This window comes from Pestalotiopsis fici, assembly GCF_000516985.1.
Source record: "Pestalotiopsis fici W106-1 unplaced genomic scaffold PFICI_Scf_5, whole genome shotgun sequence".
In the NCBI taxonomy this organism is placed as follows: Eukaryota; Fungi; Ascomycota; class Sordariomycetes; order Amphisphaeriales; family Sporocadaceae; genus Pestalotiopsis; species Pestalotiopsis fici.
Window position 1 is genome coordinate 3,252,161 of NW_006917095.1, and position 24,945 is coordinate 3,277,105.

At 48.9% G+C, this 24,945-nt stretch overlaps 10 protein-coding genes across 10 annotated transcripts; 6 read left to right on the plus strand and 4 right to left on the minus strand.

Annotated features, from left to right (window-relative positions):
* Window positions 1-2,916: 2,916 nt before the first annotated feature.
* On the plus strand, window positions 2,917-4,630 carry PFICI_08288 (uncharacterized protein; the record flags this gene model as incomplete). The annotated part of the gene is made up of 10 exons (XM_007836869.1): window positions 2,917-3,030; window positions 3,087-3,112; window positions 3,173-3,216; window positions 3,276-3,449; window positions 3,523-3,552; window positions 3,614-3,709; window positions 3,762-3,782; window positions 3,849-4,227; window positions 4,295-4,367; window positions 4,427-4,630. 10 exons carry the CDS (start codon window positions 2,917-2,919, stop codon window positions 4,628-4,630), a joined length of 1,161 nt encoding a protein of 386 aa, XP_007835060.1.
* A 766-nt stretch (window positions 4,631-5,396) lies between these two features.
* On the plus strand, window positions 5,397-6,823 carry PFICI_08289 (uncharacterized protein; the record flags this gene model as incomplete). The annotated part of the gene is made up of 7 exons (XM_007836870.1): window positions 5,397-5,496; window positions 5,544-5,640; window positions 5,696-5,833; window positions 5,931-6,089; window positions 6,183-6,285; window positions 6,413-6,585; window positions 6,706-6,823. 7 exons carry the CDS (start codon window positions 5,397-5,399, stop codon window positions 6,821-6,823), a joined length of 888 nt encoding a protein of 295 aa, XP_007835061.1.
* A 3,946-nt stretch (window positions 6,824-10,769) lies between these two features.
* On the minus strand, window positions 10,770-11,249 carry PFICI_08290 (uncharacterized protein; the record flags this gene model as incomplete). Its single annotated transcript, XM_007836871.1, has 1 exon — window positions 10,770-11,249. The coding sequence occupies one exon, from the start codon at window positions 11,247-11,249 to the stop codon at window positions 10,770-10,772; it is 480 nt and encodes a 159-aa protein (XP_007835062.1).
* A 497-nt stretch (window positions 11,250-11,746) lies between these two features.
* PFICI_08291 (Eukaryotic translation initiation factor 3 subunit E) lies at window positions 11,747-13,100 on the plus strand (the record flags this gene model as incomplete). Its single annotated transcript, XM_007836872.1, has 2 exons — window positions 11,747-12,121; window positions 12,186-13,100. The coding sequence occupies 2 exons, from the start codon at window positions 11,747-11,749 to the stop codon at window positions 13,098-13,100; spliced, it is 1,290 nt and encodes a 429-aa protein (XP_007835063.1).
* A 903-nt stretch (window positions 13,101-14,003) lies between these two features.
* PFICI_08292 (uncharacterized protein) lies at window positions 14,004-15,013 on the plus strand (the record flags this gene model as incomplete). Its single annotated transcript, XM_007836873.1, has 3 exons — window positions 14,004-14,291; window positions 14,388-14,502; window positions 14,589-15,013. 3 exons carry the CDS (start codon window positions 14,004-14,006, stop codon window positions 15,011-15,013), a joined length of 828 nt encoding a protein of 275 aa, XP_007835064.1.
* A 1,433-nt stretch (window positions 15,014-16,446) lies between these two features.
* PFICI_08293 (uncharacterized protein) lies at window positions 16,447-16,955 on the plus strand (the record flags this gene model as incomplete). Its single annotated transcript, XM_007836874.1, has 2 exons — window positions 16,447-16,630; window positions 16,693-16,955. 2 exons carry the CDS (start codon window positions 16,447-16,449, stop codon window positions 16,953-16,955), a joined length of 447 nt encoding a protein of 148 aa, XP_007835065.1.
* Window positions 16,956-17,989: 1,034 nt separating this feature from the next.
* PFICI_08294 (uncharacterized protein) lies at window positions 17,990-18,905 on the plus strand (the record flags this gene model as incomplete). Its single annotated transcript, XM_007836875.1, has 2 exons — window positions 17,990-18,177; window positions 18,281-18,905. 2 exons carry the CDS (start codon window positions 17,990-17,992, stop codon window positions 18,903-18,905), a joined length of 813 nt encoding a protein of 270 aa, XP_007835066.1.
* Window positions 18,906-18,987: 82 nt separating this feature from the next.
* Window positions 18,988-21,417, minus strand: PFICI_08295 (uncharacterized protein; the record flags this gene model as incomplete). Its single annotated transcript, XM_007836876.1, has 1 exon — window positions 18,988-21,417. One exon carries the CDS (start codon window positions 21,415-21,417, stop codon window positions 18,988-18,990), a length of 2,430 nt encoding a protein of 809 aa, XP_007835067.1.
* A 631-nt stretch (window positions 21,418-22,048) lies between these two features.
* On the minus strand, window positions 22,049-23,544 carry PFICI_08296 (uncharacterized protein; the record flags this gene model as incomplete). The annotated part of the gene is made up of 2 exons (XM_007836877.1): window positions 22,049-22,231; window positions 22,357-23,544. The coding sequence occupies 2 exons, from the start codon at window positions 23,542-23,544 to the stop codon at window positions 22,049-22,051; spliced, it is 1,371 nt and encodes a 456-aa protein (XP_007835068.1).
* A 398-nt stretch (window positions 23,545-23,942) lies between these two features.
* Window positions 23,943-24,626, minus strand: PFICI_08297 (uncharacterized protein; the record flags this gene model as incomplete). Its single annotated transcript, XM_007836878.1, has 2 exons — window positions 23,943-24,460; window positions 24,539-24,626. The coding sequence occupies 2 exons, from the start codon at window positions 24,624-24,626 to the stop codon at window positions 23,943-23,945; spliced, it is 606 nt and encodes a 201-aa protein (XP_007835069.1).
* Between the last annotated feature and the right edge of the window lie 319 nt (window positions 24,627-24,945).

The window sequence follows — 24,945 nt, forward strand, 5'->3', positions numbered from 1 at the left end:
ACAGTCCTAAAGAATAGGAAGTCTGTCTCGTGACCTGAAGCCACAACTCGCATCTCGGTAGTCACCATATGAGACAATTACAAAGTAATGGAGTCCTCGAGTGGCTTGGGGCCACATGCAGAGAAGCAGGAACATGGGGTAATGATGGGTCTGGGGGAGCTGATGCCTGGCGGTTGGTTTAGTTTAGAAATAGACTTCTCGAGCCAACTCCTTCTGCGAATACAAGTCGAATGTGATTGGGCCAAATATAGCGTCCTGCGCAAGTACTTGCCCTAATGTGCAAATGGAGCAAGTCACTATAGGTCTTAGAGAATATCTCCCCTTGCCCAGTTGGGCAACTTTCCGTATTTGGCAATGAATATTAGTGGCAGTCCTACCACGCACAATCCAGAACCGTTCAAAGCTTATTTGTATCGTAAGGAGAAATGTTTCATATTAGATTGAAATACTAAATGACATTGTTTACTCAAGATTTGAGAAGGCCACAGTTGCCAGAAATAATTGCGAAAGAAAGAAAAAAGAATACAAAAGAAACGAGAATCACAAAGGTCAAGGGCAACTGGACAATACAAGCCCCATACCTGGCAGGCTTGTAATTTCTGTTCATTGAGCTCGCACCGATAATATGAAGCCATCTCGCTATTATCCGCGATTCGTTTCATGTCATGGTAACTTTCTGTCCCTTTTTCTGATCATATCATCTCGTGCAGGCAAGCAGCGAATTCTCCTAGTGTTTTGTAGGTGGCGCTGTCACTGGGCACATCCGGAAACGATAGGGTAACAACTTTATATTGGCTATCCACCGCGACGTGATGGATCAGTCCGAGTAAGAAGCACTGCAAAGTTGTCTCAGCGATGTAGGTTACCGTTTTTCTTTCTCCGATTTTGTTGCATCTAGCAGGCTTTCGATACGTGACGCAACAGCGATCAAAAGTACTACTCGCCCAAGCTGGTCATTCTTTATGCGAGCGAAACTCACCGTGGCACTCATCAGTAATGGCGAACAGGCCGGCATAGGACGTTCCAAGGCACTGCCCAACAAATTGATGACCATTTCGCAAATTTCGTCAAAACCACGCAGAAATCCAATACAAGATAGATGGCTTTCTGGTCTGAGAATCCGTGGCGCCGGATGAACAGGTTGGTAGTTCTTTCGATCCAGCCGGTCTTCAGAAACGTTGTGCCATTGCTATTTGCCTGTCGGCTCTCCAGATCCCAGAATCTAGCTGTTTGGCTACCGCTGATGTACTTGTCGACATCACCAGCAAACCCTTGTCACTGGAGTTCAGCCTGGACAAGGCGCAAGCTGGTCTGGCCATTGGAAAAGGGCTGACCCGAGTCTTCTCGCGAATGACTTGATCATGTTGGTGAACTTTTGCTAGCGACAGCGATTGTCAAGATAGGGGCGACGGCTCAATTTGCGGCTGTTGCTGGTCATGGTGGCGGTGATGACGGCGTGCGTTTGCGCCTTTCTCCGGAAGTTCGCCGAGGAACTCGCGCGCCTTCAAATGGCCCCAGGATAATTGTGCAGCACAAGGGTGGAGTAGAGATTTCCCAGCACACCTGCGAGTGCGCGACCATGGCTATTGTGGGCGACGATTTCGTGTAGAACTCGATCCGCAAGACAAGAACACTCTTAGGATCAGGTCAGGACGCCGTGTGGTTTGGGTTGGTGATGGTCTTGGGAAAGATTCAGTTGCCGGAACATGTTGTTCATGTTTGCAACGACAGTAATCTGTGTCGACATCATTGTCTCCTTTGAAGCGCTTCTTCTTGTATTGGTTACGCAGGATGTACTAACCTAGGCGGATGTCTCGCCGACTCAATGAATAGTTACTTGGCGAATGATATTATGTACTGCAGACGGCAGTCCAATGACGCTCTGCACGACCTTGGCAGTGCTGACCTCGGTGGAATGACACTGAAATGCTGAATGCATTGACAATTTTATCACACAAGTTGAATCCGCGGCAATTGGTTTGATAATGTACTGTGTAGCAAAACGACGAGAGTTTCCCTAGACTTTTGCCAAACCAACGGGGATTATTTGCCTAACCCATAAGGGATAAAACTCGGCGATGTTCGCTGCATTAGAGGCAAGATTGGTCACCATCTCAGCAAGCACTTGGCGCGCTGAAAAACTGCCCCCATTTCAGCGCTTGAATCACCCCAACACCCTGTGCCGGGCGGGGGCTCCACAGCGTTATAGTCGGTAAATCAATCCTGTCAGTTCTCTACTGACTGACCTTTGGGCGCACTTCCATTACCCCGCAGAACTAATAGAATCGGTATTCAAATGATTACATTGTTCCCTGCTTTCCCCAGATCATTCTTTAGTCTAGTGTCGGTCGAAAATGGTCTTGTCTGGTCAAGGGAATGGGCGATTTTGCCCTCTTTAAAAAGCAAAAAGAAGCAAAGGATGCGCATGACCACCGTCTTTTACCCAGTGGTTAGCGAGTTATCCCCGAGTCGCCCAGACAGACTCGTGCTTGCATGGCGCCAAGCCCTGTATCTCCATGAACAATCTGAGACCGGCAACTATTGGCATATCTAGGCATGAGAAGAGGGGTTGGAAGAAAGAAGGAGACGTATGATGCCATAGGACTTTTTTGTCTTGTCCCACGGATCGCAAAAGTGGCAGAGTGAAGAAGTCAAAGGGTGGGGGTTCATGTTTAGTATTGCGCACGAACCCGCTTCTCAACTCAACCCTGGCTGGCTACTAGCGACACTGTATGGGCCCTGCGTAATACCACTCTTGTGCTATATTCACATGATTGATTTGTAGATTGTCGAGTATATATTTACAACATCATCTGCTATTTGCTTTGAGCTGCGCCATTTCTTCGAGCTGATTGCACTCTATTTCCTCATTTTATATCCTACCACACCGACATCTAGCCGAGATTACTATTCATCATGGCATCAACTATGAAGGCCGTCAACTATGCCGGACCAAGCTCTGTCAAGGTCTCGGAGGTTGAGAAGCCCAAGCTAGAACACCCAGATGATATCATTGTCAAAGTAACGACGGTGAGTCTGCATTGTTATACACAACTACAAATCATGATGCTAATTAGGACATCTAGGCTGCGATTTGCGGTTCAGATTTGCAGTATGTTGTGCACTGACTAGGATCGTGTCCCTGATGCAATCAAGCTAACTTTTTCTGCAGCATGTACGAAGGAAGGACCGCCGCGGAGCCTGGCATCACATTTGGTATGTTACCATCAGCCCCAAATATGTCTTTCTGTTGTCCTTATTGACGTGGTGTCAAGGCCATGAGAACATGGGAACTGTGGAAGAGCTGGGCGAGGGCGTGACGCTGCTAAAGAAGGGCGACCGTGTCGTGATGCCGTTCAACGTTGCCGACGGACGATGCCGCAACTGCGAGGAGGGCAAGACGGCTTTCTGCACTGGTGTGAACCCTGGATTCGCCGGAGGTGCTTATGGTGAGTTTTGATCAAATATTGGTTTAACACTCTTGTTTCATGCGTACAACTAGAACTAATACCTCGTTGCCAGGTTACGTCGCCATGGGACCATTCCGTGGTGGTAAGTCTATGATGTGATGCCCGCACATGTTTGCCCATTAATATTCACATGAATCATCTAGGCCAAGCACAATATCTTAGAGTTCCGTATGCCGACTTCAATGCGCTGAAATTGCCGGCTGGCAAAGAATTCGAGGCAGACTTTATCCTTCTTGCAGGTACGTCATGACGTTTTTGGACAACGCGGGGCAGTACAGAAGCTAACCTGAGCTCTAGATATCTTTCCAACGGGTGAGCATACATTCTAATAGACAAGTAAACTGTGTATAACATGCCCACTGATGATTTCTCTCAAAGGTTGGCATGGAGTGGAAATATCAGGTTTCAAGTCTGGAGAATCCGTGGCAGTCTTTGGCGCCGGACCCGTAGGTCTAATGGCCGCCTATTCCGCCGTGCTGCGCGGGGCTAGCCGAGTATACGTCGTAGACCGCGTGCCCGAGCGCCTCGAGGCCGCCAAGAAGATTGACTGCATCCCCATTGATTTCACCAAGAGCGACGCGGTAGAACAGATCATTGCGGCCAACGGCGGCGAGGTCGACCGCTCGATAGACGCCGTGGGCTACCAGGCCGTCAGCTCCAGCGGTTCTACCGAGCAGCCCAACATTGTCCTCGAAAACATGATTCGTGTAACGCGCGCTTGTGGAGGTTTGGGTATCCCAGGTCTCTATGTTCCCAGGTACGATACCTTGGATCAACATGTCACATCTTTTCATGAACGATGGATTGTTAACCTTGATACGCAGTGACCCCGGTGCTCCGGATGCTGCCTCCAAAAATGGCATGATCAGCTTGAGCTTTGGAAAACTGTTTGAGAAAGTAAGTCAGAGCGCGCAATGTAATCACTCTTTACAATCCATGTGCTCATTGTCGTCTAGGGCCTCACTATCGGCACTGGCCAGTGCAATGTCAAGGCCTACAACCGGTATCTGCGCGACCTGATCATTGCCGGCAAGGCCAAGCCCAGCTTTGTGGTCTCGCATGAGATTGATATCAAGGACGCCGAAATGGCCTATGACAAGTTTGCCAGGCGGATTGATGGTTATACCAAGGTTCTCATTCATCCCAATGGAGGATTCTAGTAAAAGCCATGTAGTTTGCAGTCATGTAAGAGGAGATGGAGAAAGGCCCAATTATGATGAATAGCGTTATCCCTGAATTTCAAATACAACCATTATACACATTATACTTTCAGAGGATACACTTGAGGCATGGTCTTGCTTCTTTTTGCATGCGGGCTCCTGAATTCTGCGATTGAGTTAACAATCTTCGTATATTAGCTTGTAATTCAGAACATGTTGCCAGAATGCTGAACACACTGAGGTGGATCAAGTCAACACCGGCGATAGAAGCAACAGCGCATTTGTCAAGTAAGAAGAACATCATCTTGACGATTTTCAGCTGCACGACACACGTTTCGCAAACATTACAATCCCGCCGTCGCAGGTCATGGCATTACTCGGGCTTCGGTATAGTGGGTCTGGGGTATCGGGGGGCGGCGATCGAACCCGCCAAGCACATGCGGGACGGCCTACCACTTTGGCCGTATCGGGAAATTCTTCGGCGGACGACTTGATTAGTCCAAAATGACTGAATAGTCCACATGTCACGCAATAAGGCGGAGCAGTTGTAGAAAGAGGATCAATGACATGAATAGTTAAGTTTGGGTACTTGGATAGAGATATATTTCGACATTCTCGGTCCTTGGGTCAATGTTTGTTCGCACTTGAAACCATTGACTGGATTCTGCTGCATTTACAATTATATTCCTACCATCTTGTGACGCTGAATCGCACTTTTTACTCGAGAGCATCAGACACGAATTTGGACTACGAGAAAAATATCAAAATGAAGTTTCAACCCATCCGCACGCTATGGGGTGTTGAACCCGGAGAGAACATGGAAAACTGGGATAAGCTCTTTCCTGAGCTCAAGCAAATAGGTTTTGGTACGTGTCAGTCACCATATAACCGAGCTAGGCTAATCGTGTGTTAGAGGGTATCGAAATTGATGTTGCAAACCTGAAGAGTACTTCCGAATATCAGGCTCTTCGGACACTCGCCGACAAGCATGGGCTAGTCATCACGGCACTGTGAGTTGTGACCTCAACATGGTTGGCCACCTCAGTGGGCTAAGATCGGAAACAGTATGTTTAGTGAATGGCCACAAACTGCCGGGCCACGTCCAAAGGGTCTCACGGTGGCAGACCACCTCAAGTTTTACCGCAAGACACTCCAAGATGTGGCAATTCTCAAGCCCATCAAGGTAAACGTACACTCCGGCTCGTGAGTAATCCCAGAGCCTTTTTCTCTCAAGGCAATGCCGATCCAGTGTGGGGGGATGCAATGGGAAAAGATTGAGACAAAACTGACTTTTGAAAAGTGACGTTTGGACCTATGACCAGTCCGTGGAGTTCTACAAGGCAACCTTTGCTATTGATGAGGAGCTCGGTTTCGCCGGAAAAGTGTGCCACGAGACGCACAGGAACAGATCCCTCTACAGCCCACAAGCAACCGATTACATCCTCAGCCGAGTACCAAAGTATGTCTACCTCGTTGACAGCTCTCCCCTCATGTTTCTATGGAAAGTATTTGCAACGTCGAGGGTGCCCAACGCTGACCATTTCCGCTACAGTTTGCGCATCACGGCGGATATCTCGCACTGGGTCGTGCTGTCTGAACGTCTACTAGATGCCAATGAGGAAGACCGTGACCTTTTAGAGAGAGTATACCCCAATGTACGTGACATCTCCTTGATTTCACATTGCCGAGTCTGGAGCCTCTTGGGGTTGCAATCCTGGTGATTCTGTCATTTGATGGAACAAATGACTCTGATTGCCCTTCCACATGCTGATATAATCCCAGGTCGATCATATTCACGCCCGCATTGGCACTACTCAGGCCTCGCAGTGTCCTGACCCGACGAACCCCGTCTTCAAGGAAGAGAGGGAATTCTTTGAGCGCGCGTGGCTGCGCATCCTAGAGCTGCGGCTACAGAAGAACGACCTCAGTACCGTGACATTTGTGCCTGAATACGGGTAAGTGACCTTTCAATCTGTTTAAAGGGCTATAGAGGCATTGGCTCGGTGTCTGTCCAGCTCAAAGATCCCATTTCTTTATCCTTGGCTCCATGCTGACATGACCACTTTTTCAAATAGCCCGTTCCCATACCATCCAATCAACTCTACGCACACGTTTGATGCTGTGGCCAACAGTGAAGCCACTCGTCTCTTTGGGGTATTCAATGCATTCGTGGCTAGCAAGCAGAAATCATAGAGATAATTTACTGTCTTCAACAAAGATTTATTGAACTTATTTGATTCAATGGCTTTTGATATCATATACATTCATGTATCCTGCGCGTGTAGCTACGGTTTTCATATCCAAAGCTCATCAGGGTGACAGATATAAGCCTCCGCTGAGGTTTCCAAATGAAAACCGATATGATTGTACTTCTGGGCTTTATATCGTCATTTGTTTCCGTCAGTGGTCACTAGGACCCGTATATACTCACCGAGAAATCAAGAAACATAACTTGCAGGTGAAAAAGTGATCCCTGATGCTCGAATATGAGTTGGCCACTTAAAAACTGATGATTGTTTACAGTAGAGCTCAATCTGTATCAAATGTTGGAACCCAAGTGAAAAATTGTTCCTTGTGATCGATGATGTTGCCCACGTCATTGCAATACACAAGCCCTTATATACAGCCTAGTTGCCGGAAACAATCTACTATTATGCTGCCATCCAAGTATGATTGATTGTACAGCAGAGAGACCGTTCCCGATACCAATCCTGCTCCAATTGCGAGCCCGTATTGTACGAAGCCTGATCCATGCCGTTGTCGATGAACACTCATTGGCCAAGCCTCTCTGACACATTCAGCACATATATTGACATGGATGCTGAAAGAGATGGTTACTATAGAGACTCCACATTGGATATACAGAATCATCTAGCACATCCACGAGCTTATCATTGAATTTAGGCTCGGTTTCACATGGCAGTTGGATCTGAAAGTGGCTAGTAATCCGCGCAACGTGGTTTGGGGGATATCGCCACCCACTTCGTCGTCTCGCGAGAGCCGGTCCTTGGTCCACAGACAAACCGTGATCGGGCCGGGTCAAGACAATTTCTTTGGAGTTTCTGGGGCATGCATTGCTCTGATACACGTGTGGCATCTTGACATTGCAAAATATCATCCGGGGTGTTCCAAGGTTTTCTTGGCGACATTTCCGCCACCTGAGCCATGGTCTATTCCGTGCCTGGCCGGCGACGATCCTGATCAAGACCCAATATAAATGCGAAAGAGCAGAGAACAGGGATCGGCGTTTGACCCGTTAGCTCCCCTACCCGGGGGCAGTTAATCGGTGTTATAAACTTGGAAAAAAAATTGCTCCGCTTTCCCAAGCACGTTGATCACGATTCAAGCTCGCGACCTCTGACTTGTGTTTGGATTGCTCTGATCAGATCCAATACAGCGCATCGCACAGGAATGATTCAGTTCCGAGTCTCGACCCTTTTCGATGTCTTGGATGGATACGGGGGTCCATATAAGTTATGGCCCGGATTCTTAGCGCCTTATACTTGATCTCGATCTTAATTCACCAACCATACGTGTTTTTTTTTTTTTTTTTGAGACAAATATTAGTTGTCAAGAGATTTTGTTTGATGCCACAGGCTGCATATACATTTTTCTCACGTTGTCCTGATTTGTACTCGGTATAGCAATAGTCAAACCTCATCGACGCACCTGCAGCAGGTAGATTAAGCTGAGCAGATAACTGTCAGTGTGGAACTCGCAGCTGCTAACCTAAATGGGAAGTTCTCATCTATTTTGCATCTTTAGTCCGCCTTTTTCCCGCACCTATACCTCCTCAGGGATTAGAAATGTTAGCGTTATACAAGCCCCATAATACGAGGAGTTCTTACGTATGTGCTCCGCATGTCACATAATGTAATTTCCTATATAATTTGTTAAGAACAGTATATTTTATATATATTTTACAACTGGACTTCAGCACCACCAGTTTCGATGATTTGACGTAGTCGACGCGGCATCGATCGTGAGAGTGTATTTAAGAGTTTTTCGGGAACAGCCTCCTACGCAGCCTAGATCGCAGCACGCAAATATACGCTATTTAGGGTCTGGATATCGTAATGTAAGTTAATCTAGCCTTTTATCTAACCCTATACGTTTTCGATTGGGTTGAGATCCGGACTACTAGGTGGCCACGGTACAACGGGGATATCCATTTTTTCCATCGCAGCTTAAGTTAATTTTGCCCTATGGGAGGGTGCATTATCGTATTAAAAGTAGAAATCACGTAGAAACGGGCGCTAGTACCGTTAAACTCTAGGGAGAATGTACCGGATGTACTTCTCGGCGCCGATGCCACCCATTTCTTTTTCCCAGAAGAAGCAAGGGCCTTTGCGGCGTCCCGTAAACGATGCCCAGAACATCCAGCCGTAGCCCTTTTCACGAAAAACAGCCCAGACATCGTCGTCTTCCACGTCGTAAATCGTAATCTATTGCTTTCCCGTAAGTTAGTTCGTTGCCTAGGTTTCGTCGGACCACAGGATATTCGGGGACGGATTAACCCAATTTTCTTCGTCCGGCCACTGCTTAAGCGCCTATTTAGCGAATTTAACTTTTTTCTTTTTCGTTGCGATAGTTAATCGAAGTTTGCGTTTGCGTATACAACGTTAGAATCCGAGCTTCCTTATTGCAAATGCGACGGCGTTTTCGCCGTAATTTTAGAAACTAAGGATTAAGAACCTGAGATTACGCTATGGAACTTTGCGGAGGAAGCGATCGTTATTAAGGTACTATTTAAGTCGATCGCGTTCGGCAGCTGTAATAATTGTACGGCGTGGTGCCTTTAATGCTTTACGTGGTGTGAGGGGATTCTCCACTGCGTATTAAATTTGACGATACGTGTATTTATCGTCGAATTTGTCCTTTAAAACGTCGTATTCCCATCCAGTTTTTTTACGAAGAGTTTTGATTTTTAAACGATCGTCCCGGGTCAGCTCGGCTGCTCTAGCATTACGCTATTATACCGGCTTTTCCTCCCGTTGTATCTGGATCCGGTAAAAACGTTCGGCAGAAGGGGAATCGTGGATCGGCTGGTGGTTGACAAGCTGTTTTATGTCTATTGTCCAGTCGGGAGAGTGGTATCTGGTGTAATGTGGCATTTCGTATTAATCGACGATAACTGTTGGTTACTGGAGGAAACGAGAGTTAACGGGAACAGCCTGTTGTACGGTCAAAAAAAGGGAATTTATATATGATGCAATGGCAAATTGCCGTATGACTTCATTTTCAACTTTTGGAATCGATGTATTATTACAGCCAATTTATATGGGAAAATATATGCGGAGCAGTTTACGTTAAAAACAGCCTGTTATGTGGGCTTGTATCGCACTAACATTTCTAATCCCTGAGGAGGTATATAGTTGCAACATATCTTGGTCGTCTCCACGTTTCTATAGAATGTCACTAGCGAGGCTTTCGAGTGCATACCACTGTGAACAATCTATACCTGTTCTATGATGATTGCCTATTCAATGTCAATAACGGACGCCGGCGAGGATATTCGACCCTTGTCTAGTCTTGTCATAACCTCGCCGTTGCCGTGGTTCCTTGGCATATAGACAGAGAATCATGATGTAAAAATGTTAAGCGTGCCTGTAAATAACTCGATACTCTGAGAAGTAGTTGTGACGATTGATTGAGATGCAAGAACGATAGATTTAGAGTATTGTCTTTTCATTGAATTAGTTGATGCATATTCAAGCCTGCCTCATTCGTAGGTGACTATCATCAGAGCAAGAAATGCTGCAAGATCATGTCTAAATGCGCGGCTTCCTGGTGACTCTCTGACATGAAACCTCCGAGGTGATAGTAATACATTGTTTATATTTTCGATGCCGGATTCGAACGCAGGCACTTTTTGCTTCCAGGTTATGGCATTTTTGCGAATCTTTTTGAACCGCAGTCTGGCTCGATCTACCCATGGGTATATGACGCGGGTCTATACGGCCGATCTGTTGCCCTCATCGACATGAGAGGCATAATATACATTTGTTGTATAATACATCATACATCTTTGGTGGTTAGTTGGTTGATTGGTGCCAACTTGTGTCCCAGTCGAGTTCTGTTTCAGAAGCCCATGTTCCTCAAGAACTCGATAACATCTTCTTTCCTGTGACCCTGTGTACTAGTCAGCGTCAAGAACCCTGGCCTCGACTGTTTCGCTGGCACTCACCTTGATCTCAATATGATTGGTGATGCTGTTCAGTTTGACATCCTTTTCAGTGACACCCAGGGCTTCGGCCACATCGAGCCGAAGCGCCTGCAGATTTCCCTCTCCCTTCTTGAGCAAAGTCTTCTTCAAGTTGCCACCACGGTATCTCCTCTCGTACACGGCCATGTTGTTCATGCGGTTGCGACCAACAAAGTAAGGCAGATCCTGGGGGGGCCGTGATGAAAGCGCATCCGTGCTAAGTTGTGAGAAGGCGCTTGGCTCGGACGACTGATTTGCGCTCGGTTGCGATGCCAGAGCAGGGGATTCTGTGGTAGTAGATGGAGTAGACTCGATTGTCAAGCTTCGGATCGAGATGGGGGTGCTGAAGCGGATTGCCAGTGTTGGCCGTGGTGCAGCCGCCACCCGGAGAGATCTTGCTGTCCTTGCAAACATTTTCGAACAGATTATGTGTTTCTGTTGGGAGTTTCCAATTCGTTCAATCCGTTGTCGTCGCTAATACTCCTCTGCGCTGAATGAGATCCTCTCCCCCAAATGCAATGCCTGAGGGCTGCTAGATTGAAACTTTTGGCGGCTGCAAGTGCTTTCCAAGAGCTGCGACGGACCACCAATAATTCCGGGGCCGCGTTCCATGGAGTCTAAAAAAGAGACAGACGCGCCAGTGGAGGCAAGGCGGCATTCATTCATTGGACCATACACCAGCAGTCACTAAAATTTCCACACGCGCTGGGCGGCAAATCTCCGGCTCACTTCTCCACAACCCGCGCTCGTTCCCTCACTTTCGTGGGTTTGTGTGCAAATTCGGTGAACTGCCCCGCCATTCATTGATTTGACTTCGAGTTCGCTGGGAGTAAAGTCATACACCACCTCCGAACCCAGGACCCCCAGATCCAGACTCCCATCGCAGCGCCACATAGGACCTTTGCGACAAGATGGCCGAATACGATCTGCTCCCCAAGCTGGTGGCTCACCTCGACCGCCACCTCATCTTTCCCCTTTTGGAGTTCGCCAACAACCAGGTCGCCGAGGACGATGACGCCAAGGCTCTCGAGTTCACCAAGGCCAAGTATGAGCTGCTCAAGACGACCAACATGACCGACTTCATCGGTAGCCTGAAGGCTGAGCTGGACGGTCTGGACGAGGTGCCCGCAGAGTTCAACGACAAGCGCCAAAAGGTTCTGTCGCGCCTGGAGCAGTTCGAGGACGAGACGAGCAAGATTACAGATCTGTTGGGCAACGAGGAGGTCGTCAACAACCTGCGTAGCGACAAGGTTGCCAACTTGGATTTCTTGAAGAAGGAGCACGGCGTATGTCATTGACTGAATGATGCAAGAATAAATTGGACATGAATGCTGACATGCTATGCGACAGGTCACGGTGGACAACGTGAACGCTCTCTACGATTTTGGTAACTTCCAGTACAGCTGCGGCAACTACGCCGCTGCATCAGAGCTTCTATACCAGTTCCGTGTGCTCTCCACCGATAACGACAAGGTGGCTGCCGCGACATGGGGAAAGCTCGCCTCCGAGATTCTCACCACCAACTGGAAGGAGGCCGTGGAGGAGCTGCTCAAGGTCAAGGAGACCATTGACGGCAAGCTGTTCAACAACCCCCTGGCACAGCTCAACAACCGATCATGGCTCATTCACTGGGCTCTGTTCCCCCTCTTCAACGACGACTCGACCCGAGACCAGATTCTCGACCTTTTCTTTAGCCCGCCTTTTATCAACAGCATCCAGACTAGCTGCCCTTGGATCCTAAGATACCTGACCGCCACCGTCATCACCGGCCGCGGCCGCACGAGAAACTCTGGCCAGTACCAGAAGCAGCTCAAGGACATTATCCGCATTGTCAAGCAGGAGGCTTACGAGTACTCGGACCCCATTACCGACTTTGTCCGCGCCCTCTACATTGACTTTGACTTTGAGGAGGCTCAACGCCAGCTTTCACTTGCCGAGGAGATTCTGAAGACCGACTTCTTCCTCATTTCTACTGCTGACCTTTTTGTTGATGCTGCCCGTCATCTTATCTCTGAGAGCTACTGCAAGATCCACGCCCGTATCGACATTAAGGATCTGAGCGCGCGTCTAGGTCTTGGCCAGGATGAGGGAGAGAAGTGGATTGTCAACCTGATCCGCGACACCAGAGTGGATGCCAAGATTGATTACAAGGAGGGTACAGTAGTCATGAACCACCCGCCCAGCAGCGTGTACCAGCAGGTGATTGAACGGACCAAGGGTGCCTTTTTCAGAACCCAGGTTCTGAGTGCAGCCGTTGCCCGATAGAGTGGGCAGGTGAATGGGCACAAACAGAATCAGATTGGGATCTGGTAGATTTTGCCCCTGGCGGTAGTCAGAGAGCGAAAGAGAGCAAGAACAGAAAGGCATGCATGCGCGGCGTTACAGGGTGTCCGGAATCGGCTAAAAACCAATAGGCGGTTAGACTTGCTTGACTGTATGGATAAGTTTAGTTGCATTTTTGCTTCTTCAAGAACTAATGAACAAAAAAAAACTACAGTGAAATGGAAATTCCCCATCATCTCGATTGGTCCATGTCTGCTTGCGGAAGGGGGATTCTAGAATTTTGCACTCCACACAGACAGACACGACAAAGTCCCATGTCAATTTTTGATTGTTCCATTTACGACTAGCAAGTATTCGTAGACTGATTGTGATTTGCTGCGGTGATCCCTCCGACTCACCAAACCCACCGCCCACGTCCCCGAGCTTCCGTCACTAATCTGTCATTTACAGAAACTGCTGATTTTGGGTTACATGACGTAGAGATCGGCAACCCCACCAGGCCGTTTGAAGGGTGAGGCGCTGACCCGAAGCGAACTCACACCAAGCTCACTAAAGAAGTCCCCCGGGACCCTGCATTATTTGCTATCTGCTTTTTTTTCCCTCACAGGGACCAACCACTGCTAGGTGTTTTGCTACTATTACTACTACTACCACCACCACCATCTACTTTTAACAGATTATCCACTTCGGCCTTTGAACCCTTTTTTATTAAATCTTATCTCCCCTGTATGCGGCCTTTGCTCGTGGTATATATCCTCGACCAAGTAACAGTTTGGTGAGGGTACACCCTTTTATCTTTTGAGAGAGATCGATTTACCATGTGCCATGCGCTTGGCACAATAGAATAGATCTGTTCGATGCTGTCCCATTTCTCCTTGACATGACATGGCGGACATAGAAGGACCCAGCACAGGACCAACTACGCCGTTGGGCGCCCCGTCGTTGGCTTCCTTCTTGGGACTTTTACCTCCGCCCGGATTCTCCTCCATCGCCATACCGATTCCCAAGGGCTCCATCTATCTCAACCCCATGCTCACCGAGGAGCCTTCATCCATCACGAAACCCGTCAGCGCCCCTACTTCGCCCTCTGTGTTGCCCGCTCCCCCCAAAAAGGCCGAGCCAAATGGTGCCTTTACCCTACTCATTGTGAATGACAATCCGATAGATAGAAAGGTATGCCACATCAAGTTGTGTCTTGTTACTCTTTTGCACAACCGAAATCGTGGGTGAGTACATGAACGATCATATTGACGCTTCTCTTTTCCTTAGATTCTTGCAAAGATCTGCGAGAGATGGGGCCAGCCGTATGAGATGGCCGAAAATGGCCAGGAGGCTGTTGAAATGTATAAGCGAGATCCAGTCAAATTTAGATGCATCTTGATGGGTAAGTAGCTACACCGTCTCGAGTCCAACCTGACCAAGCCATACACCCGATTTCGACTCGAGCTCACTCTTGATCTTTTCTCTCAGACCTCGTCATGCCAGTAATGAACGGATTCGAGGCTACGGAACAGATTCGCAAATTCGAGGAGGATTCGTGGAATACCTACTCAGAATACCTCTCCTCTCCGTCCTCCTCGCGAAAGAACGTCGCCTCACCAGAACCAGTCCGGCGCTCCGTCATTGTCGCGCTGGCACCCTCGTATGCCGTTGCAGGGATCCACCAACGGATCGCCAACGCTGGATTCGACCTGTCCATGTGCCGGCCGCTGTACCCCAACACCATTTGCAACATGTTCTTTAGCGGTCCGGGCGTCAACGTGGTTGGCCTGCTCGGCGGTGTCGACGACGATCAGCTCCGGGCCGCGGGCTATCCGCTCAAGGTGGTGCGGCGCAAGCCAAGCAGTATCGGCGAACGAGAAATGGGCGAGGCCCTCGGCCGCGCTGTTGCTTAAGAGAGAAAATATGAAAGAAGAAGAGAACGTCCACATTCAGGACTTCCAGAGCAGAATTGCTCTTGATTATATTACCCCACCAACCTCCAATTTACAAGGGAAGAACCCTTTTGATGAGCACAGATACTGGAAGGAGGTTATCAAATTAGTCCCCTTTTGTGTAGGTTAGGTATGATTTTGTTTTATATGGGTTCATAGCGGCATTGGGTGGCGTTTCGTTTATTACATTATTCTCTCGCTCCAATTCAGTATAGACAAATCAATAAAAAATCGAGTTGCAATCGAGGTTCAACTCTAAAACACTTGGCAAAGCATGGGTGACTATGTTTGAGCAATGTGTAACAGACGAAAGCTACTATAAATTCCATTGTAGATTGTAGGATAGCATTACAACTCGGGGCAAAAAACACTTTATTAAGCCTTCTCGGGGAATTATGAACAGCTGGTTTCCCACATTTTCAACAATACAAGAGGGAGTCAAGAGTAGTAGACGTGCCATACAAGACTATCCAATACCGTTAGCGTAAGTGCTTCGTCCGAATCCTCAATGCCATGGTATAACAACAGTGTATACACGTCCATGGCAAGGATCGTGCGATCTTCTCTATTTACCATCTCGATTCAGTTGCAGGTACTTCTAGTCAGCCGGTCTATAGTCTCACAAGCAGGTTTACATTCTGACGGCGGTATATGACATACGAAATTGTCAAAGTGACACGACTTTTCTCCAACTTGGTATCGTAAAGAGCCTCACCATTTGGTTGGGCTTCAATGGCCTATCTAATTCCAGAGTATTCATTTCCCTGGCTAAATCGTCCCATGTACTGACTAGCTTTCCCATACGGGCGGGCTAGCCTACGAATCGATTGCCGGGATACGCTGTCAAATCGGCCATGAAAGACAAATCTCGATCAGAGCCAACAACATAAGATGCAAATATGTACTTATGCAGATAAAAAAAAAACGATATCTAATCTCTCGATGCTCATTCCAAGCATCACGAAATCAGTCATTAAAGCAAGTCATGAGTGTGAATAGCTTTGCGATGAATCCATCTACATAGTAAAAGACTGCATCGTCGACGGGACCCGCAAAGTTCGTGGCCGTTGGAGTGTATTCGGCGGGGCCATAGCCGGGCTTTCCACTACTTACTTGCTTGCCTCAAAAAACCAGCCCCGTAACCAAGAGTCCAGACCTGATCCGTCATGACGCAACCGATTCAACAATTGTAAAAAGACGATAAAGATCTCGGCCAACCGTGCGAGGCCAATCCGGAACATAGCTGGCCGCCGGGTACATGCGTCCATAGTTGATCCAGGGCAGCATTTTGAGGCGATTTGTAAACGGGCCTCGTGTGTGTGTGTGTGTGTGTGTGTGTTGTTTTTCCTTTCCTTCTGGGCCCTTGAACTGTTTCGTTGGTACTTTGGATCGCCATGGCATCTTCCGACTATAACCCGGCGTTCCCGCGCAGCATCGCCGCCGAGGACAAGATTCGTGCATTTGTGTCGAATTTCTACCAAATCTCGGATGACCCGACCAAGAATGAGGAATGGGTCTCGCACTTTTTGCCTGATGCCGTGCTGGTCATGGGTCCGGATAGGGCAGAGGGCGTCAATGGTAGGTCTGCTTTTCTTTTTTCTTCCCCTGCCACTGGCGTTTTTGGGATATCTTTAATGAAGTGAGAGAGCCAGAAATCCGAAAGATCCGAGAAAAGATGTGGGAAAAGGTGGCAGCACGGAAACATCAGCCCCTCAAGGTCTTTGAGAGCAATTTTGCCGACGACGGGGGCGCACAAGTGACAGAGTACATGCTGTATGGCGACCTGGTGTACAAACTAAAGACGGGCGAGAGCCAGGGCGTCTCGTGGGCCGGCAACATGGTTCTGAAGCAGGTGGAGGGCGAGCTCAAGTTTAGCTACTACCGTGTCTATATACAACGCTGAGGGGATCTGGAGGAAATGGATGCAAAAATGCATCAATATGAAACGATAACTTGGTCTTGTTGAAATATTGTTCCATGCTCAAGATGATTCGACACAATTCGCACGACTTGGATACACGGCACGCCTGGATGCCTTTGCTCTCAACATGTCCAGTGCTGTGTTTTCTCGTCGAGCTTGGTGCCTCCTTCTTGTCTCTTATAGCGACCCGAGGCAATGCATGACCATGTTGGATACTTCTTCAGTAATATTAAAAAGGCTTTCCAGCAGAATCTGAGATTGGAAAATCCGGTAAGCCCACAGGATATGTAAAGCTGTGAGCCAATTTCGTATACAGTGTGCAATGGCTGTCCAAATTTTCGATTGCATTTATCTTGTCAGTAGCGAATAGATGGACTAGACACTACCATCTCGACCAAACTTTTAGATTTGAATGGGATTTATTTTGGTTCTCGATATGACTGGCAAATGGAAGGATAGCGATTATGAATACGGACAGTCAATAATGTACACTTGGTAAGACATGTCGATTGATTATAAGCATGAACCATACTACTTGGTGCAGTACCTCGTGGACTTCACTTGCATGACCAAGGCTACTGTATAAAGGACTTGCCTAGGTAGATTATAAAGCAAAAGAATGCCTAGGTAGGAATCTAGCTTTTGCTATAATCCTGCTTGGCAATATACATATTTTGGGCCAGGGATATAGACTCCTTACAGGGCCCCCCGCTTGCTGCTGTGTAGTTTTGTGGAGAGTGTGGGGTAAATAAGGGAGCCGAGGCACTTGAGGGTCCGGGGAAAACGAAACACCAAATAAATTCGGTACAAGACGCCTATTGCCGTGCTTATTTGCGTGGATGCGCATCATTCTGCGAAAAAGAAAGACACAAGAGGAGATCAATTCAGAAAACTATCGTCGGTCATCATCCCAAGTTGTTTGCGATTCATTGACCTGTGCGCCATTGCTGTCTCGAGTTTCGCATAGTAATAACGGGAGAAATTGACATCCCCCATACATCATCACATTGCCCACAATGCCGTCTGCAGCATTTCAAGTCGAGTACACGGGTCGGGTGGCCATTGTCACCATAACGAATGAGAAGAAGCTCAATGCTCTCAGCGGCCCGCAATACTTTGAGTTGTCTCAGATTCTACGGGAGATTGCTACGCACGACGAGGTCTACATAACATTCTTGACGGCCAAGGGCCGGTACTTTTCAGCGTATGTCTTGATTTCTTTTCCCGCAACAATACGCCCATCATTGCTTGGGCCCCCCCCCCTTCTTGAACCGCGGCAACTTTGATATACTGACATGCTTCGACAGCGGCGCCGACGTCTCCTTTGGCAAGAGCGTGCCAGCAGACTCGGACCCGTACTTTGAGTGGCTGCGCTCCTTTGTCGCCAACAACCTCAACGCGACGCAGGCCTTTTACACGCACCCCAAGATCCTGGTCGTGGGGCTCAACGGGCCCGTCATTGGGCTGTCGGCCGCCCTGGCCGCGCACGCCGACTTTATCTACGCGGCGCCGCACGCCTTTCTGCTCACGCCCTTTTCGTCCCTGGGCCTCGTGGCCGAGGGCGGCGCCTCGCGCGCCCTCGTCCGCCGCCTCGGCCCCAGCAAGGCCAATGAGGCCCTCATCATGAGCCGCCGCATCCCCAGCGACGAGCTGCTCCAGACGGGCTTTGTCAACAAGATCTTTGACGTGGAAAAGGGCGACGACGCAAAGTTCCGCCAGCTCGTCCTCCAGGAGATTGATGATAAGCTCGGCGAGCACTTGATTGGCGACAGCTTGACGGGCATCAAGGCCTTGATTCGGCAGCCGGAAAAGGACATTTTGGATATTCAAAACACGAGCGAAGTGTTTGCCGGTTTGGGAAGATTCATGAGTGGTGTTCCTCAGGCCGAGTTTGCCAAGATTGCCAGTGGCCAAAAGCGACACAAGTTATAAGTTATTCACACAGAAAGCAAGCGCAGTGAGATATTAAGTGTTTTTTTTCTTCTTGATGATGGATCTTGGTCCATGCTGTATTTTAGCCAAGAAGCCCAAATAAGAGACTTGTCCTTTTCCAGTACTCTTGTGAAGTCTTTGCCATGCGTTCTCTCGCTTCAGTCGGCAAATCCGTCTTCTTGAAAACCTCTTGGGCCAATGTTGCCAAGCTTTCATTTGAATCTCCGCCACTGCCCAAGCTTGTCTGCAATAACAACATGTCGTAGACCCATTGAATGAGGAGCTCCTTTTTGGTCTCGGACTCTTTTGCTGCCTTTTCCTTGAGTTCTAAATCATCATCACCGTCATGTTCCAGAATTCCTTGGACATTAGAGTCTTCCTTGGTCTCTGTGCCCTCCTGATTTTCTTCGCTTTCCTTGATTTCTTTAGCTTCCGGGGCTTTCTCGGTCTTTACATCTGCATTGCTTTCTGAAAATTCATCCAGCTTCACTCGCCATGCATCCGTAAGCTGAGTGCCAAACCTCTTCTTGAGTTTTGTCAGAGCAGCAGGACTCCAGAGGTCCAAACCAGCATCGCCCATGGAGGTGACCAAATTTCGCAGTAACTTGAACGAGTCGGGGGATGGTTGTGAAGGCAAAGCTGGCTCGCCTTCCCAGAGCACGCGGCCAATCACTCGGTTCCTCGTCAAAGCTGTCTTCTGAAACTCCTCTAGCGGTGCGACAATGACATGGCCGACCAATCGTTCATGAAGTGAGGGAACCATCTCCAACCCGAAAGACTTGGTGTTGTCCAGCCTGGGCAGTTGGCTTCGAATGCTACGTATAATGCGAAGCAGATACATTGCAATCTGGCCATTACTGGCATCTTTGTGCGTGTGCCAGAGCTTGCCCAACTGTTCGTCCAGGCTCTGATATGCTTGTTCAAGAGTCTTGTCCAATTGCTCGTGAATCTTTTGCGGGTCCTGCTTGCTTAAAAGTTCTTGTCGAGTCTCAATCGTTTCCTCGTCCTCAATCTCATCCACATCATTATCCCAACGTTGGCGCTGGAGCTGCTGAACAATTTCCTCCACGTCATCAATCAAACGGTACCATGAGCTGTAACTCGAGACTGCTCGGGATGCGGCATCGTTCCTGCCATGAAGACGCGAGAGGACCTCGTGAGAGATGTGCTTCGCGCCGATACTTACATCCATGTTGAGCATCTCCTCATCCCAGAGGCTCTTTCGAGGATCAACGGCGCCAGCTTGCCAAGTGTCAAGTGTCGCGGCGACTTCAGAGCCAATGAGGCGGAGTTTGGACACCTTGACATCCAACACGGCCAAGATACGTGTATTGATGACACCACGCAATCCATTTAGCAATTCGGACGGATCAAAACCTCTTGCCTTGCCGCCTTCTCTGACCCAATGCTGCAGGACCTTGGTCCGCAAATCGATAATTGTCTTGAACTCGGACATGTGTGCCAAGGTCTTGCCGAGTCCGTCGAGTAGTGTTTCGCCGCCTTTCTTGGCCCAGCTTGTGAGCATCGACTTGGCTAGTATCCCATCCAAATCATCGTGCCGTATGAAAGGAGTAAAGTATTGAATGTCGTCCCCACACCATCTCTCATAAACGTCTAGACGTAGTCCCTCCAGTGCTTTGAGTGATGCATCAGCTAGCAGAGGTCGTCTCTTGAGGTCGGCTAGAGCATCTGATAATTTGTTGGGCACCAGAGACTGGACATCAAGCAGTGTTCTTGTGTAGAGATCAAGCCCCCGCAGTACATTCCCAGTGTTTCTATCCCGTTCGTGCTCATCGGCGTCGAACTCGAGGACTATGGCTTCGCCTCTTACATTCAGGAAATGACGCAGGACGTCCTTTGCACCTGAGCTCTCTGCCAAACTGTATGCACATAGCGCCTTGAGAATATCGCCCTGGTCCGCGTCGTTGCTGACCTTGTCGAGAATCTTGCCAATCCCTCGCAGCAATCTATTCTTCAAGCTTCTCTGGCTCTTCTTTGCTGTTTCCAATGCTGTCCGCAGATTGGCTTCCTCGAGCGTGCTCGCATCCCCGAAACTAGCAATGAGTAGCCGAATCAGAACCAAGGTCCTCGCGACCAAGACGAGCCTCTCGCCTCGGCCCTCCTTGCCGCCCTTGAGCAAACGCCCGGCCGTCAGGGCGCAGGCCTCCAGCAGCTTGACTCGGGCGGCCCGGCTCAGCTCCGCCTCCACGTCGTCGCGGCCGCGGAAGCCACCGAGACCAGCGACCTTGCCCTCCACGACAGTCCGGCCACACTTGCCGCCCATGCGCCCCAGCACGATTTGCACGTCGCTCATGTCCCGGCGCATCTGCACAATGGTGTCGGCGGTACCCAGCAGCTCGCGGTAGCTGTTGCCGACCTGGGTGCGCAGCCGCGCAGCCTTTTCGTCAATTTCCACATGGAGCGTCTTGTGGATCGCGCGTATCTGGGGCAGCGTGTAGGTCTCGAAGACCTGGCTGGACGAGGTGAGGTTCGAGGTATCGGGCGCCGCCATGACGGGCTTTGGCTCGCGGCGATTCGCGAGGTCCAATCGAGGAGTTCGAGGTTGGCGGGGTCTGGCTAGTCCGTCATTCGAGTAAGGCAGCAGATTGGCAAGCGATTTCCAAGGGAAAGCTCGCCTCAGAGACAGGTGTCGGCGTTTGCAGTAAGGTGCTTGTAGTGTGATATGCCCGATTGTTCACATGGGAGGACGAGGTACTGTAGCTTAGCTTGCATGGGACAGGTGGCCGCCGCCAGCCAAGTCCCGCTAGACGGATCCCCACCACTACATTTACGCTCAGCCAATATGATCATACAAACCTTGAATGCTACTATAATTTGGAGATGATTGTTGAAAAATGCAATGCTATATTGTGTCTTCTTCTTGCATGAGAAATAGAGACGCAATGAGCGAGGTCTAGAGTCACAAAGAAAGAAAGAAAGAAGCCAATAATGTATTTATGAATAAATGAGCAAACCAGGAATCCCCAAATGTTGGCAACATAGACACAGCCAGCAGCATGACATTTGATCTGCTTGGAAGTAGAAAATGTTTCAGAATTATCCGAATTGACCAATTGGCTCTCTTTTCTATAGAATCTCCCTTCCAAGGCATATGCTATTTGTTCTTACCTGTGGTGACGTTCTTAGCATCCTGGACCGTTCTTCTTGGCCGCAAAAAATCCAGGAAATGGTTGAGAACGGCGAAATCGAGCCTCGTATTGATATATCTCCTCATATTGGATTTTGTCATCGTCTGTTCGATTCATGTCCCAATCTTCTGATATTGGGCAAACCCCATTTTTGGGTGAGCCACTGCCGCGACAACACTATTTCACGGTCAGACTGCGTATCGAAAGGATGATGGAAGTTCGTGTGTAGCATGATATACGTGCAAAGATTCACCACTTCATTGGCAATGTGCACAACGGAATATTGAATTGGAATGACTCACATAATTGATGACCCGATGCCAATCCCCACCAATCGTAGAGCGCAGCAACAGCCACTCCGTTTTGCCTTGAGCATCAGCCGACCCGGTGATGAAACCACAGATACAAGTATAACTCAAGCTCAAGGTGTTTCGTATTTCTTCCAGAAGGACAGGCAGGGATATCTCGCCAAGTCTGATATTTGAAAGACACACTTCTCGAAGAGATTCCTTGTGTCGCTCCATCACACTCATAAAGTCTTGTTGTCCCTCTTCCATATTCCTCAGGGCCAGACTGTGGAGGTACCTCCATGTACGATCCGAGGGTATTATATCATCGACGGAAGCACCAAACTTCCGTGAGTGGCCTATCGAGGAGAAATCCACATTCAGGACCTCGAGGTGAGGGAGAGTGCTCAGGAAGCTCCGCAATGCGCCTGACCTCACCACCTCGCGGCACGCCGAGGCTTGGCACGGCGACCATTTTCCTAGGGTGAAGACCAGCTCAAGATGTCTCAAGTTTGAGAGTGCTTGAATAGGTGTGCTCAGTACACTGACATTGTGCTCAATCACCCGCCAGTGGACGGGGCCGAGGCGCAAAACTTCGATCTTGGCGGCTGCTCTTTGCAAGGCGGAGAAGACGGCCTCGACATGACGAACCAAATCAAACCCGGACTTTTGGCTGCATTCATAAAAGAGTTCATCAAAGGGGGACTTGAGGTTGTGTGGATTGTGGTCAGGGAAGAAGTACACGTCTGGATTGACAGTGATGGACTGGAGCTGTGGAAGGCTTCCTATTACTTCAGCCAAGCATCTGAAATCATCTTTGGCATCAATCAGCCTACGCTGAGCCGCGAGCTTGTCTTTATACCGCGCATATTGTTCTTGTAAGTCGTCTGAGGAATGTTCGAGCTCCCTTCCATACTTCAAGATCATGTACTCTGAATGTTGTTCGGCAAAGTCGTCGGCACACACTTCGTCCACGATCGTTCTGCCTCTATACACGAGAGATCGTATGCATGTCGGATACTTCTGCGTGACATGTCGAAGGTGTCGCAAATCGTCCGTGTGTAAATAAAAGGTAATGTTTTGAAAGAAGATGTAAGCGCTAATATCGTTGAAAGTCTTGCATGCGAGACGAAATTGGCCGACGTCTTTGAGTTCAAGGTGCGAGAAAACAATGTGCAGAACTTCGGATGGAAATGCGTCCATGGAAACGCGTGTCCTTTCGAGTTTGCTTTGTGTGCCAATGCGTCCAGGACAGGTTGGATTTGAGGTGGGAATATACTCGAAATGATTGCTTCCCCATGTGCTGACAAGCGGGATTGGATCTGGCCTTGTTGCACTAATTTCTGATGCTAAGTAAACTTCGGTTACATGAGCTATTTATTATCATGAGTAGGAGGCCTCTTGATATTGTTAAGGCTTTCTTCCGAATTAGGCACTTTCTGCACCTTATACTCCTCATAGTTATACCATGCAGCTAAACTGCTCATACAACGGATGCTGGTACTAGCCGAACCCCGCCTGGCATTACAAGCAACAGTGTCATTCAGTCGAATCATTCCTCAGTGTGCTTTCCCAGCCGCACTGGGGAAACAAAGTTATTCCTATGTATGCCACTTGACTTGGAACTCACTGAAATCAACCTTGAGCGATGCGTTGGCATTCTTTTCCGGGCGAGCAACCAGTGGACTAACATCCAAGATCCACTCCTCTCCCCCAGTCTCATCCTCGTCGGCAAAGAACCAGCAGATCTCCCGCATTGGACGCTTTTCTTTCACTTTGCCGCTCTCGTCGAGGACAAGATGATAAACCCACGCACTTTTTCCAAGCTCATCTGCCTCCCGGACTACCTCCAAAGTCAGTCCCGACTTGGAGTAATCTTCGACAAGGGGGACGATGCTCCAATCGGCCCAGCGGTCACAGGCCACGGTGCTGAGATGGGGTTTGCCATTATATAGCTCCAGCCCCAACTTGACCCATTTGGCTGGCTGGGTAGAGGACGAGTGTTTGAGTACTAAGACCAGCCCAGCTTGATCGTACCGTTCCGTCCAGGGTCCCCAAAATGTCGTCCTGGCCGATCGGAACTTTGTCAGCAGGCCCGACGATGCTCGGGCGATAGGGGCTTGAGTAAACGCATCAGCGGACATTATACAAGACTTTACCCCCCATCATTCCTTTCATGAATAGTACACGGCCTTACCATTCGATACATCTGTAGCCGGCGGCTTCTTCCATATATCGGTTCCGGGCTCGGCCTCGAGCGTAAATTTATCGGTTGTGACATCCATGATAAGCCGAGCGTGATTATTTCGAAACAGCAAGGATTGTGGGGAGGAAGGCGACAGAATGCAAGTTGTCAGGTTCGAGGAAAGTTAACCTTTTAATACGTCGACGTCAAATCCCTTTACCCCTCCCTCTACCCACGATTTTAATCTTTCCCCCACTCACAAAGGTCGACTCACATGTCCGCATATAGAGTATGTGGAGAACTTCGAGAGACACATTCTCGTGCAATCGCAGATGAATATCGCCCTTTTGGGAGACTTGGCATTCATCGGAGTATTTCTCGCAGTTTCCCAATTTAGGTAACTAGGAACGACTGTAGCC